This window comes from Papio anubis, unplaced genomic scaffold, assembly GCF_008728515.1.
Source record: "Papio anubis isolate 15944 unplaced genomic scaffold, Panubis1.0 scaffold409, whole genome shotgun sequence".
Taxonomy (NCBI): domain Eukaryota; kingdom Metazoa; phylum Chordata; class Mammalia; order Primates; family Cercopithecidae; genus Papio; species Papio anubis.
Window position 1 is genome coordinate 1 of NW_022164257.1, and position 13,248 is coordinate 13,248.

The 13,248-nt window shown below is 44.1% G+C and overlaps 1 protein-coding gene across 1 annotated transcript in view; it reads right to left on the reverse strand.

The window, feature by feature from the left end:
• Positions 1 to 1,436: 1,436 nt before the first annotated feature.
• Positions 1,437 to 13,248, reverse strand: part of GNB5 (G protein subunit beta 5) — a 55,571-nt gene continuing 43,759 nt past the window's right edge. The window contains exons 8-11 of the mRNA XM_031662128.1: positions 8,467 to 8,515; positions 6,274 to 6,370; positions 4,780 to 4,946; positions 1,437 to 2,982 (exon numbers count right to left, since the gene is read on the reverse strand). Coding sequence (XP_031517988.1) covers positions 2,971 to 2,982; positions 4,780 to 4,946; positions 6,274 to 6,370; positions 8,467 to 8,515 — 325 coding nt within the window. The 3' untranslated portion in view covers positions 1,437 to 2,970. The remainder of the gene's footprint in view (positions 2,983 to 4,779; positions 4,947 to 6,273; positions 6,371 to 8,466; positions 8,516 to 13,248) is intronic.

Here is a 13,248-nt window from a genome sequence, read left to right on the forward strand (position 1 = left end):
GAGAGGGAGGAGAGAGGAAGGAGGAGGGAAAGGGAAGAGGAAGAGGGAAGATAGGTGGAGGGAGAAGGGAGGGGGGCAAACAGGAAGGGGAATAAGGAGGACACAGGGAGGAAGCTGGGAACTAACCCTTCCTGAAGATGTGCTAAAGAATGAGGTATGCATGTCACATATTTTAGTGCCATCCCATGTTATAGATGGGGAAACTGAGGCTGAGAGAAACTCAGATATTATCACATATTCTGTGAATGTGTCAGAGCTGGGTGTGAACCAGGGTCAGACCTCCTTTGTCACCATGGCGTCCCTCTCACAGAGGAGTCTCAGTATCAGGGGTGCCACCTTTCAGCCAGCTGGCCTGGCAGCTACAAGAACCCGGGACACAAAGGCCCTTATAACCTTGTGCTGTTTTAAACCTCTTATAATCTAGAGAGGGGTGCGAAGGAGGCAGAAGGGCAGGAAGAGGGCAGTGGCAATGGGATGCCCGCCTCTGGCTCGCCTGGGAGAACACGGACGGCTGCCAGGACTCCGCCGGTGAGAGGCTGACCACGCATTCTAAAGCACTGCACTTGGCTTCATGTCACAGGTACTTCCCACAAATACCCATCACCCACACCTTTCTGCCTGAACTTTCGTTTTTTCTGGCCCGGGAGGGGGTTGCCTAAGCCTCTACACCTCTAGGGGCCCATCTGTTTGGCCCCTTCACCTCCATTGGTTTGGTAGGTTTATCCCCAAGTCCTCTGGAAAAAGGAAAAGCTGATTATAAAATACACTCAGCATTATTTTCGATCTGCAAAACACAACCTAGTCCATGGAGCTTACCCCTGAGTCTCCACATGCTGTCACAGAGTCCAAATCCCGGCAGCGCCCCCCGGGAGAGCGCAAGCTCACAGCGGAGGGGGCTTCCTGCCCATGTGGGGAGTGGAAGCATTCTCTGGAATACTTTCCCTGGGCCTGTAAAGTGGCTTTTTGGATTGGAAAATCACAGTCTACTTTGCACATATCCTGAAGATGCTCTCCACCCCTCCAAACATAGAACCCGGAATGTGCTTCCCCTGGGCCACCTTTCCTTCCTTTCCCGTGCCTGCCTTCACTTCTGGGAGCCGGAAGGCACACTGCAGAGCCAAAAAAAAAAAAAAAAAAAAAAAGGCTGTGGGACAGACGGCTGGGCATGCCACCACAAGGCGGCCAGCTGCACCAGAGGCCACTATGGGACATTCTGGAGCAGAGCTCAGGAATCCCATGGTGTCCCTGACCCCTTCAGCAGCTGGCAGGAGCTGGCCAGACACTGGGCCCATTTCCTGAGCCCCTGCCCAGACTGGAATCTACTGGGACTTAAAAGCACTCTCTCTGGGCTCATTGGAGGCAGGCAGAGGCCTTTTGTTTTTCTCTCTCTACCCCAGACCCCGGTGTGCAGTAAAACCACCAGTAACTGCTCTGCAAATGATCAAATTATTATGTTTATTTGAAGTGAGATGATGGAAAAGCTGGCCGGGCTGATTTTGGATCGAGTGGCCCATCACGATACCTGAACAAGCAGTTGTGAGGGTGGGCCTGGCCCACCCCTGGAGCATCTGCTCCAGGCCTGTCCTATGGCTGTGCCCAGCTCGAGCTCTGGAACGGTCTCTCTGAGGAGCAGGGCCTGGAGCTGGGCTTGCAAAGCCAGAGCTACCACCAGAAGAAGGGCTGGGCTGGAGCCGGACCAGGAGAGGAGACCCGACAGTCCAAGGGACAGGGTGCCCGCAGCTTTCAGGCGCAGCCAGAGCCTGCCGGCAGACCCCAGGCCACCCACGAGGCCGCAGGGCAGGCCTCACCAGGAATGACATCTGGTGTCTGAGGTGACCTTTTATTCCCCTAGATAATAATGCGTGCCATCTTTTTAAATGAGAAGTTTTCTAAAGCAAAGACTAAGCATCTACATCTTACAAAAAAACCAAAAAAGGAAAAGAAGGGATCCTATAACAAAAAGTACTTCCTTCTTCCAGAAGGAATTCTGAGTCTCAGATAAAGAGAAGATCTTCTTTTAATATTGTTTTTCTTTCTGCATAAGAGAAGCAGACATTATTATTCATGACTATCAATCAATTTGCATATGTAATTATAATTGCAATGCAATACATATGAATATAATTTATATGGACAAGATCCACTTTAACCTAAGTGTTTCCACTAATTCTACTAATAGGTTTTTAAATGAGTTTACTATCCTGTGTTCCCACACAGAGTTTTGCTTGCTCTCAGAAGCGTTTGTTTACAAACAGCACTGGCTTTCCTTTCAATTCAGAGAAAACGCCCTGTCCAAGTGACACAGTGACATCATCATCATTCATCAGTCAAACCACCTGTCCTTTTGAGGCATTTCTCTGTGTCATTTACAGCAGTTCACCATAGACAAAAATGTTTTATCTGAAAAAAGACAATAGAACAGGAAGCTGAAGAAGACACTTTTACAATAAAAACATTCTAAAAAAAGTGATTTTTGTCTGATTACATTTGGAATTGGAATTTGCTTCTATCCAGACCAGTTACCAGTCCTCAGTCCATAAAACCAGCACTTCCAGACGAAGGTTCCAGGCATCACAGTGCACAAGAAATATCAGACTTTAAAGTGCTCTGAAAATGAATTGACTCAAAGAAATAATACGGACTATATTAACTGCTGAATTCTACTGGTGACAGAATGAGTTGAGGCTACTATAATCTAGAATAACCTTAAAAACAGATGCATTTTAAAGTGTTCCAAAAGAACTTGAAGGTATTGTACTTGAAGGTATTCTCGCAGTGCTGAAGGCTCACACTAGTGTATTTCCAGAGGTGACAGTTTTAATAGTCATATTGGAGACGCTTAGTGACCTGTGAGCCATGGTTACTCCCCTAAGCTAAACCGCAGTAAACCCTAAGCTCCTCTAGAAGTAATATCTATTTACATGTGAAGATTTCAAATTCTCAGGTATACATGAGTGCATTGTGAGATGATTAGGCCCAGACCTGTGAAGACACAAACAGATAGATTTTAGACCTTTGTAGTTAACAACTTATAAAACTTGAGCTTAAAGAGATAAAATTAGTCTATTCACACACATGCATGGGCATACGTGTGTGTGTACACACACACACACACACACACACACCATCCAAAATAGGGTGCTCCTGTGCCTTAGAAGGATAACACTGTACTCCTAGCAACGCAAAGGTGCTTCTTTGGACCCGATCCTCTCCTCCCTTAGTTAATTGTTTGTGGGGCATCTGCAGCCTCCTTACTAGGGTCTGGTTACTCTTACAGATTGACAACCAAAACCATTTGAACCCATACAGCTCACCGTATACATTAACAGGACTTTACTCAACAGATTGACAACCAAAACCATTTGAACCCATACAGCTCACCGTACACATTAACAGGACTTTACTCATTTAGGACACTCTTACCCAGGAAGATGAACTCACAGATAACTTTTTTATTCGCTTCAGGAATTTTGCAAAAATCCTTTTTTCTATCCTAACACTAGACTACTCAACTTACCCTCTTTAGAAAATACACCCACGTCTCAGGACAATATAGAGCATCGAATGAGTACTTACTTTTAAAGGGTTTGTTCGAAACCCTCCCCCACCCATGTCCAGCAATCCTAAAACTATTATGCCACAAAGTTGTCCAATCCTAATTAAGTGGCCCCCAACAAAAACCTGCCTTAAACCAGACCCAAAAAACCTCGTGCATGCCTTTGTCTTCCTCTTCTGAGATGCCACTACACCTCTACCAATTCTTGATGTTCCACACTGAGGCAAGCAATCAATTTAGCTTTGCTCTATGAATGGGCATCTTTTTTTTTTTTTTTTTGAGACAGAGTCTTGCTCTGTTGCCCAGGCTGGAGTGCAGTGGGATGATCTCGGCTCACTGCAACCTCTGCCTCCTGGGTTCAAGCGATTCTCCTGCCTCAGCCTCCCGAGTAGCTGGGACTACAGGTGCCTGCCACCATGCCTGGCTGATTTTTGTATTTTTAGTAGAGACGGGGTTTCACCATGTTGCCCAGGCTGGTCTGGAACTCCTGACCTCAAGTGATCTGCCCACCTCAGCCTCCCAAAGTGCTACAATTACAGGTGTGACCCACCACGCCCGGCTTAAACAGGCTATTTTGGTAGTATTTTGGGGGAGCCAACACTCAACAAGGTTATGGAGCTATCTTTGAGAATTTAATGAAAGCCATGAGGACAAAATGCATACACCCCAAATTTGGCATATATAATTTCAGGGGCTTCACTTCCAAAATTAAGCTATAGGAAAACTAAAAAAAAAAAAAAAAAGAAAAAGAAAGATAAAAGTAATAATTTCAGGGGCTTCACAGCCTCTTGGATCTGTGACCCTCGTCATCACACGGTTAATAACTCTATACTACAGTATAGTATAAGTAATAAGAACTCTATACTACAGGAGAAGAGACTGGTTATCTGTGGTTTGCCAAAGGCTAGAATCACAAGAATCAGACTTTTAGGGTCAAAAGGAACTTTCTGGATGACTGGATGATGAAGCCTAACTATTCCCTCACCTACAGGCTGATACGCAGTTGTCGAATCTGTGGGAGAATACCTGCATTGATGGGGCACTCGCTACCTCTCCAGGCAACTAGTTCCTCCTGTGGCTGTGGGCAGAGTGGAAATGAGAGCTCGGCGAGGCTGACCAGGCCCACCCGAGCTTACTCTGAAAGCCTTCCCTCTGCTTCAGAAGGCCTGTCACCCCTCCTCTCTCCTCTCACACCCAGGAAAAGAGAAAACCCTCTCTCTTACTCTGAGGGTATGATCCCATGATCCTGAGCAGAAAGCAGTCCCATCAGGCGAAACTCGTAGAGTGCTAACGCGGTTTTCATGGCCAAACAGGATGGAGACCCGGGACCCTTTGAGAACATCCCAGACGTTGATAGTGTAATCATTGTATCCAGCAAACAGCAGGCGACCTTGAAGCAGGGTGAGATGATAGCTGTTAAGCCAGTTCCTTGCTTCCTGTTTCTCATTACATGACTGTCACTCACTCACTCATTCAGTAAGCAGCGATTCAGGCCCACTGAGTCCTAGGCACTGTGCTTTGCCTTGAGGATTTAAAGGGGAGAAAGCACAGTCACGGCCCCTGGTGGAGGATGTGGGGCCGAGAGGAACAGATCACTGTAGCATCCCATGGTAACAGCCATAATGCAAGTGCTTTACACATGTAAAGTGCTATGGGACCAGAGAGGAAGGGGGATCAAGGGGGACACTGCAGACACAAAAAAATTATTTCTAGTCATTTGCTAGTTAACAACTTGTAAAACTTGTTTAAAGAGAGAAAGTTAAAGTGACATTTGAGTTGGCTCTTGAGGGTTGAATAGGAGTCTGTCACGCAGAGAAGGCAGGGAAAAGATGTTCCAGGCAGTAGCAGGAACTTCATGTGCAGTTAGTCTAGGGATGTGTCTGGGGAAATCGAGTGGTCCAGGTAGCCAGCCTGTTACCTCTGCTTTAACTTTCTATTTTGCTTTCTTTCTTTGACATGATCTTTCTGGAGCTATGCTTTTTCACTAGCAACTTCCCACAAAGGAGCCATGAGCTTCAGGGCACTGAGAAGGGACTCATTTTATTTTTTCCCTTTGAGTCGGAGTCTCGCTCTGTTGCCCAGGGTGGAGTGCAGTGGCACAATCTCAGCTCACTGCAAGCTCCATTTCCCAGGTTCAAGAGATTCTCCTGCCTCAGCCTCCTGAGTAGTTGGGATTACAGGCATGCACCACCATGCCCAACCAATTTTTGTATTTTTAGTAGAGACAAGGTTGCACCATATTGGCCAGGCTGGTTTCGAACTCCTGACCTCGAGTGATCGCCTGCCTTGGCCTCCCAATGTGCTGGGATTACAGGCGTGAGTCACAGTGCCTGGTCAAGAAGGGACTCTTGCTTACCCTCCACCTTGGACAAAAGTTCCCTTTGGGGCATGAAGAGAAGCAAAGACTGGGGAGAAAATGCCTGAGAGCATTGCAGAAGTGAATTTCTGACACTTCATTGCCTTGAAGGACAGCATTAGGTGAGTACATAGCCTTCATTTCCCCCTGGAGTGAATGGGGCTAGGGGAAGTTGCCTGGAGCAGGGCAAAGTGGGAGGTCAGAAGCTCAGAGGAGGAAAACTGGTGCAAATGTGGATGATTTTGCATACTGGTCCACAGGAAGCTCGGTTAATGAAAAGGAACTGAGTGATGGTGGAGCGCTAGTTTCATTCCGGTCCTGTCTTACAGTCCTGGGAAAAGTTTCTGAAATAAAACCTTACCACTGAGGGAGAAGTCCACGCTGGATGCTCCAAATATGATACTTTCTTTGGAATAGATGGCGACCTCCCTGTCTGCCCGCAGGTCATAGAGGCGACACTGGGGGGCAAATAAATAAAGCAGCACTTACTTCTGGCTTCAGTTTGGTGATGTGATGACCGCAGAACTACAGGTAGGTGCTAGTGACTTGTGCAGTTTAAAGGATGAAGGAAAAACTTCTTAGTTTTTCCTACTGTTATTTCATCCTTTAGTCCCGACTCCTATTAATTTCTATTAGTCCGTAAAGAGTCCCGATTCCTATTAATCTCTATGAGTCAGTAAAGAAATGACAAATATAGCAAATTTCTTCAGATATAAAAACAAAAGGAGGCCCCAGTTTTTTTTTTTTCTGATAAAGGACACATGTTCATTGTAGAAAATTTTGAAATATTCAGAAATGTATACAGAAGTTAATGAGGGTCACCCTAAATCCTAGAGGTATTTACTAATTTTGAGCTGTTTCCTTCAGTCCTATTTCTATTTTACGTGTGTATCTGAATGGGCTGGATGTTTCATTATTGCTTCTATTAACATCAGGTTATACCTACTTTCTCATATCATTAAAAGAAAACTTCAAAAAATGTTATATATATGGTTACTGAATATATCAGAATCTATTTAGCCAAATCCTGTTGTTTCGGTTGTGTTTAATTTTTCTCTTTTATAAATAATATTATGATGACTATTCTTACATAAAAATCTTTACATGTGTTTCTGGTATTTTCCTTAGACGAGGTAAGAAATAGAATCCTTAGAAGAGTTATCAGGAAATAGCATGACCAGATCAGAAGTAGAGATGTTTTATTTTATATTTTATTTTATTTTGAAATGGAATTTCACTTGTCACCCAGGCTGGAGTGCAATGGCGCAATCTTGGCTCACTGCAACCTCTGCCTCCCCGGGTTCAAATGATTCTCCTGCCTCAGCCTCCAGAGTAGTAGGGATTACAGGTGCCCGCCACCTCGCCTGGCTAATTTTTGTATTTTTAGTCTCATTTAGTAGAGATGGGGTTTCACTACATTGGCCAGGCTGGTCTTGAACTCCTGACCTCAGGTGATCCACCTACCTTGGCCTCCCACAGTGCTGGGATTACAGGCATGAGCCACCATGCCTGGCCAAGTAGAGATGTTTTCAAGCTCTTGATTCTTATCTGCCCTCTAGCAGGGTGGTGCCAACTATCCTGACCCCAGGCTTGTTCCAGGCTCCCCACCAACCCAACCTCTGAGCATTTCTTTGCTAATCCAAGTGGCAAAATGGGCATCCGACCACTGAAAACTTAAAACATACATTTCTTTGATTATGGGTGACTTTGAAAACATTTTCAGGTGTTTACTTGCCATTTTGGATTTACTGCTTTGTAAATGACCTGCATTTTACCCTCTTCTTTAATTGGAGTGTTTGTTTTATTGCTTATGTAACCCTATTCATATCTACAGGATTTCAGCTTGGCCTGTACTGTACGTGGCAAGAAGTTTCCATGATGTATTCCCTTATATTGTTATATAGCTTTGACATACAGAAGTTTTACATTTTCATTATTTCAAAACTCTCAGTCTATTCTTTTGTAATTTCTTTAGCAGAAAATTAGAATTAAAACCATTATTTCATAAGGTATTTGATATTTTGAGGGCAACAAGAAAATATTTTTTCTCTTGAAAATAATTTGGCAATCAGTATCAAAAGCCTTAAAACTGGGTCTATTTATGGCTCAGCAAGTTATGTCTGAGAATGCTAAGGAAATGATAAGCAAGGTACAAAAACACTAATTGCAGTGTTTTTAACAGAAAAAAAAAAAACTTTGATAAGAGCCAAAAATTCAAGACGAATGTCACGTTCATAACATGGAATACAACTCAATCATTAAGAAAATATAATGGAGAGAACTATTTATCGGCCTGGGAAAATGTTCACATTCTGTTAAGTGAAAATGCCAAATTACAAAGCATTTTGTTTGTCAAAAAGAAAAAAAGTCAGAAAGGAATTCATCCAACTATGATTTTTCTTGGGTAAGGAGATCAAGGTAATTTAATATTCCCCCAAATTTTCTTCATTGAGTACTCATTACTTCTGTAACCAGAAAAATAGTTATTTTCTAAAAATAAGTTAGCAGATCCCTCTATTGAATAGGAAAAGCTCTCAATAACTTAGAAACATACCGTAGCATCATCTGACCCTGAAGCAAAGGCATCTCCACTGGGGTAGTACCTGCAGAGAGAAAGTACTTTATCTAGGGTGGTGATTCCCGACCCTGGATGCCCATCAGAACCATGCTAGGCCCTTGGAATCAGAATCTCTACTTCTAGGGACTTAAGGAATATTTGCAGCAGAAGACGGAAGAGGAAGCTCATACGTCAGGCCCACTGACTTCTAGTTTTCTTCCCTGTTAGTGGGGGACAATGACGCTGGCCTTGTAGAGTGAGATAATGTGTGTTGATATCAGGCACAGAACACAGAGCAGACCCCCTGTAAATATAGTTTCCCTCAATCACATATCTAATTCCTAAGACTTGGCCCAGACCTCAGGGATAAGAAAGGGGTTATGAGCACAGACACGGAATCAGATGCACAAAGCCACATTGGATGTCTGCACTGACCATTTACTACCTGCGATACTTTTGGCAAATGACTTCCTCTTGCCCAGCCTCAGTTTCCTCATCTGAAAAGTGAGAGTAATAATGCATATTTTCTGCTGTGAAGTTTACATAAGACAGTCCATGCAAAGAATCTGGCATGGTGCCAATGAAAACACATTCCATGAATGATTATTACTGCTATAGTCATTCTCTTCTCAATGATTAGTGAGAAATATGGGTCCTAAATTATAATCCAGAGGCAGAATGAGAGCAAATGTCTTTAAACCCCTCCGCTCTGCCTCACCCGGCTGTGTTCCCCACACCTTCCATTGTTTCTTTTTTTGTTTTTTTTGAGACTGAGTCTCACTTTCTCACCCAGGCTGGAGTACAATGGCCTGAACTCGGCTCACTACAAACCTCCACCTCCCAGGTTCAAGCGATTCTCATGTCGCAGCCTCCCAAGTAGCTGGGATTACAGGCACATGCCTCTATGCCTGGCTAATTTTTGTATTTTTAGTAGAGATGGGGTTTCACCATGTTGGTCAGGCTGGTCTCGAACTCCTGACCTCAAGTGATCCACCCTCCTAGGCCTCCCAAAGTGTTGGGATTACAGGTGTGAGCTACCACACCAGGCTTGTTTCTTCTTTCTTGTGCCAGTGACTTACCCTATAGCTCCACAAAAGCCAGAGGAGGAGCAGCCCTTTAAAACAGCTAAAGTTATGCCTCCTACCCGCGGGAGGGGAGAGTCAAAACATTTGGCAAACGAAAGGGAAGCTTGACTTTGTGTGACTAACTTACACTGGCCTGAAAGACGGGGATGGAGAAGAGAAAAGCTGGATGAGAAATGTTAACCATTTTCAGCTCTGCCCCAGTCAGTCCATCACGGTGTGGGCACATTATGTTTTTGAAAACATTATGAATTCATGGAGTATCTGACGCATCCATATTCCAATGTCAAAATGATTTCTAGATTAAATACCATTTGGGGCCACATGGGCTATGATTTCCTTCTGCTGGTGGGAAGTTCAGGGACCAAGTGTATTATCTTCCAGGTAATACGTAGATTATCTGGAAGAGACTTTTTGTGCCCCCAGTGTCCCCTCTCTCTCTCCTATAGCTATGGTTAAATAAAAGCAGGATTTTTTTGAATGGCACCAAACCCAGGGGGTGCTACTGGAATTCAGTGGCTGGGCCACACGGATGGTAAATGTCTTACATGGAACATTCCCTTACAATGAAATGTCCTTCCCAAAATGCTAATAGTGAACCCCACTGAAAAACACTGGTTTGTTTTGTTTTTCCTGGGCACACGGCAGAATGAAAACTGTTTCTAGTCTTCCTGTAGCCAGATGTGGCCATATGATCATGTTCTGGCTCATGGGATGCAGACAGAAGCGATAAGCGCAACTCTCCTCTACCAGCCAGCTGGAAAGAAGGCATGGTGGTAGGCCAGTGGGGGCAGGAGAGGGAGCACCATCCTAGGGAGTGGGTTGCGAAGACAGAATGAGCTGTCATAGCAGCTCAGATTTTAAGGTGAGAAAAAACTTCCATCTGGTTTAAGTCACTGTTATTTGGGCTTCTCTCATACAAGCCCATGTCCTAACTAATCCAGTGTACTACAAAGGGCATGCTAAGAGAACAATGACAATGCTCAGTATAACCTCAGCCTTGGGTAGACATGGTAGCCAGTGTTTGCCCTGGAAGAAAATCAAAAGGTACCCTGAACATGGCCCACTGAATCAGTCCCTGTAGCATCCGTAAGATGAGTCTCAGCATCAATTTACAGTGTTCCATAAACTAACTTAATTGAAACTGCATTCACTCTATATAGAAAAATGGCCATTTAAATTTTTAAGTTATAGTATTCTCTATCAATAATTGGGTTTATGTCTCCATTTATCAACATCTTCTTTTATTTCTCCCATTAAGAATTCATAAATAGTTTTAAAAGTTTGGTTACTTCAAATACTTTAAAAAGCAAGATTTTCTCTCTCTCTCTCTCTGACTTCCTCAGTGCAGGAGGAGATCGATGAGTAAATTGGCCATGCAGTGTGGTCCCCCTCACACAGGAGGGCACCTAAGTCAGCCCTGGAAACCAGGGGGGCTTCCTGGACAGAGGGAAGCTTAAGTTGAAAACTGATGGTCAAAGGAGGTTAGAGGCAGAGGGCTCAGGGGAGATGAAACAGCTCAGGTGAGACAGTGTGCATTTTATTTTTTTATTATTATTATTTTGGAGAAAGAGTCTCACTCTATCGACCAGGCTGGAGTGCAGTGGCGTGATCTCGGCTCACTGCAACTTCTGCCTCCTGAGTTCAAGCGATTCTCGTGCCTTAGCCTCCCAAGTAGCTGGTATTACAGCCATGTGCCACCATGTTTGGCTCATTTTTGTATTTTTAGTAGAGACGGGGTTTTACCATGTTGGCCAGGCTAGTCTCCAACTCCTGACCTCAAGTGATCTGCCCACCTTGGCCTCCCAAAATGCTGAGATTACAGGCATAAGCCACAGCGCCCAGCTGAGTGTGTGCATTTTAAAGCTGTACATTGGCCCTCCATAGCCATGGGTTCTACACTCATGGATAAAATCAACTGCAGATTAAAAATATTCTAAAAAAGAAAAGGATTGTTGCATCTGTACTGAACCTTTTTTCTTGTCATCATTCTCCAAACAATACAGTCTAACAACTATTTACATTGCATATACATTTATTAGATATTATAAGTAATTGAGAGATGATTTAAAGTACATGGGAGGATGTGCATAGGCTATATGCAAATACTATACCACTTTAATTTTATTATTTATTTATTTTTATAACTTCAGCATACCCTGAGAAAATACTACATAGTTTTATGTAGGATTTTGGTATCTGAGGGAGGTCCTGGAACCAATCTCCCACAGATACCAAGGAATGACTATACTTTATTAATACATAGGGGCTTATTTTTGTGGCTTTATCTTCTATCTTGCATTTTACTAACTTCATTTACTATCTGTAGTGATTTTCAGATTGATTTCTTTTGATTTTCTAGGTAATTACTGCATATTTACAATAAGTGAGAGTCCTTTTGCTTTTTTCCTTATCCCACATTTGAGGGCAAGGAGTACTAAAGTAAGTACGTATTGTTTTTTGTTCTTGTTTTTTTTTTTTTTTTGAGACGAGTCTCGCCTGTCAGCTTCAGGTTGGGAGTGCAGTGGCCGGATCTCAGCTCACTGCAAGCTCCACCTCCCGGTTCACGCCATTCTCCTGCCTCAGCCTCCCGAGTAGCTGGGACTACAGGCGCCTCGCCATCTCGGCCTCGGGTTAGTTTTTGTATTTTTAGTAGAGACGGGTTTCACCGGGGTGGTTCGGCCCAGGATGGTCTGATCTCCTGACCTCGTGATCCACCCGTCTCGGCCTCCCAAAGTGCTGGGATTACAGGCTTGAGCCACCGCGCCCGGCCTGGTCCTTGTTCTTGTTTTTAAGAGAAACAATTCTCGTGTTTTCCCACTAAGTATAATGAAGATTCTTGGGAGTTCTGAGTATAATGAAAATACTTTATAAACTGTCTCAACAGTACCATCTTCCATACATGGCAAGTCCTGACCTCTCTCTTAGGATCTAATTCATGGATCCTGCTACTTACTTGACATCTTGAATGTTTAATAGGCATCTCAAACCTAACCAGCCCCAAAGAGAGCTCCCCAATCCATGTGCAAAACCCACCTCTTCCCCCTATCCTTCCAGTCTTCCCTGTCTTAGCACATGGACTGCTGCTTACTGCCCTCGATAAAAGACGTGGGTTCCCTAAGCTCAGGGTTCTTCTAGAGTGCATCCCTTGCATCTGCCAGTGTCATTTGGCCCTTTTCATGTCTCCCTGTGGAACTGGGGCTCAAATACCAGCACAAACAAGCTGATATCCTGGCTATTGCCATTACTATCAGTAATAAACTGTCTTTCATCTCTGACCCAGGAGTCTCGTGTCTTCTACCAGCATCCATGAGCTATGGCAGCCCAACTTGTTAACATGTAGGTAGACAAAATCTCAGACATTTCGTAATTCTTGACATTTCTGTCTCCACCATGTCTTCCTTAGTTCCAGTCACCATCGTTTCTTTGTTGAACTCACACAACCACCTCTAACTGGTCGTCATTTTTCCATTCTTGTTCCCTACAATGTCTTCTCCATATAGCCAGTGTTCTGTTTGGTTTGTTTGGGTTTTTTCTTTTTGAGACACGGTCTCACTCTGTTGCCTGGGCTGGAGTGCAGTGGCACCATCTCGACTCACTGTAGCCTCAATCTCCTGGGTTCAATCGATCCTCCCACCTTAGCCTCCTCCGCACATCACCATGCCCAGCTAAATTTTTGTATTTTTTTTTTTGGTAG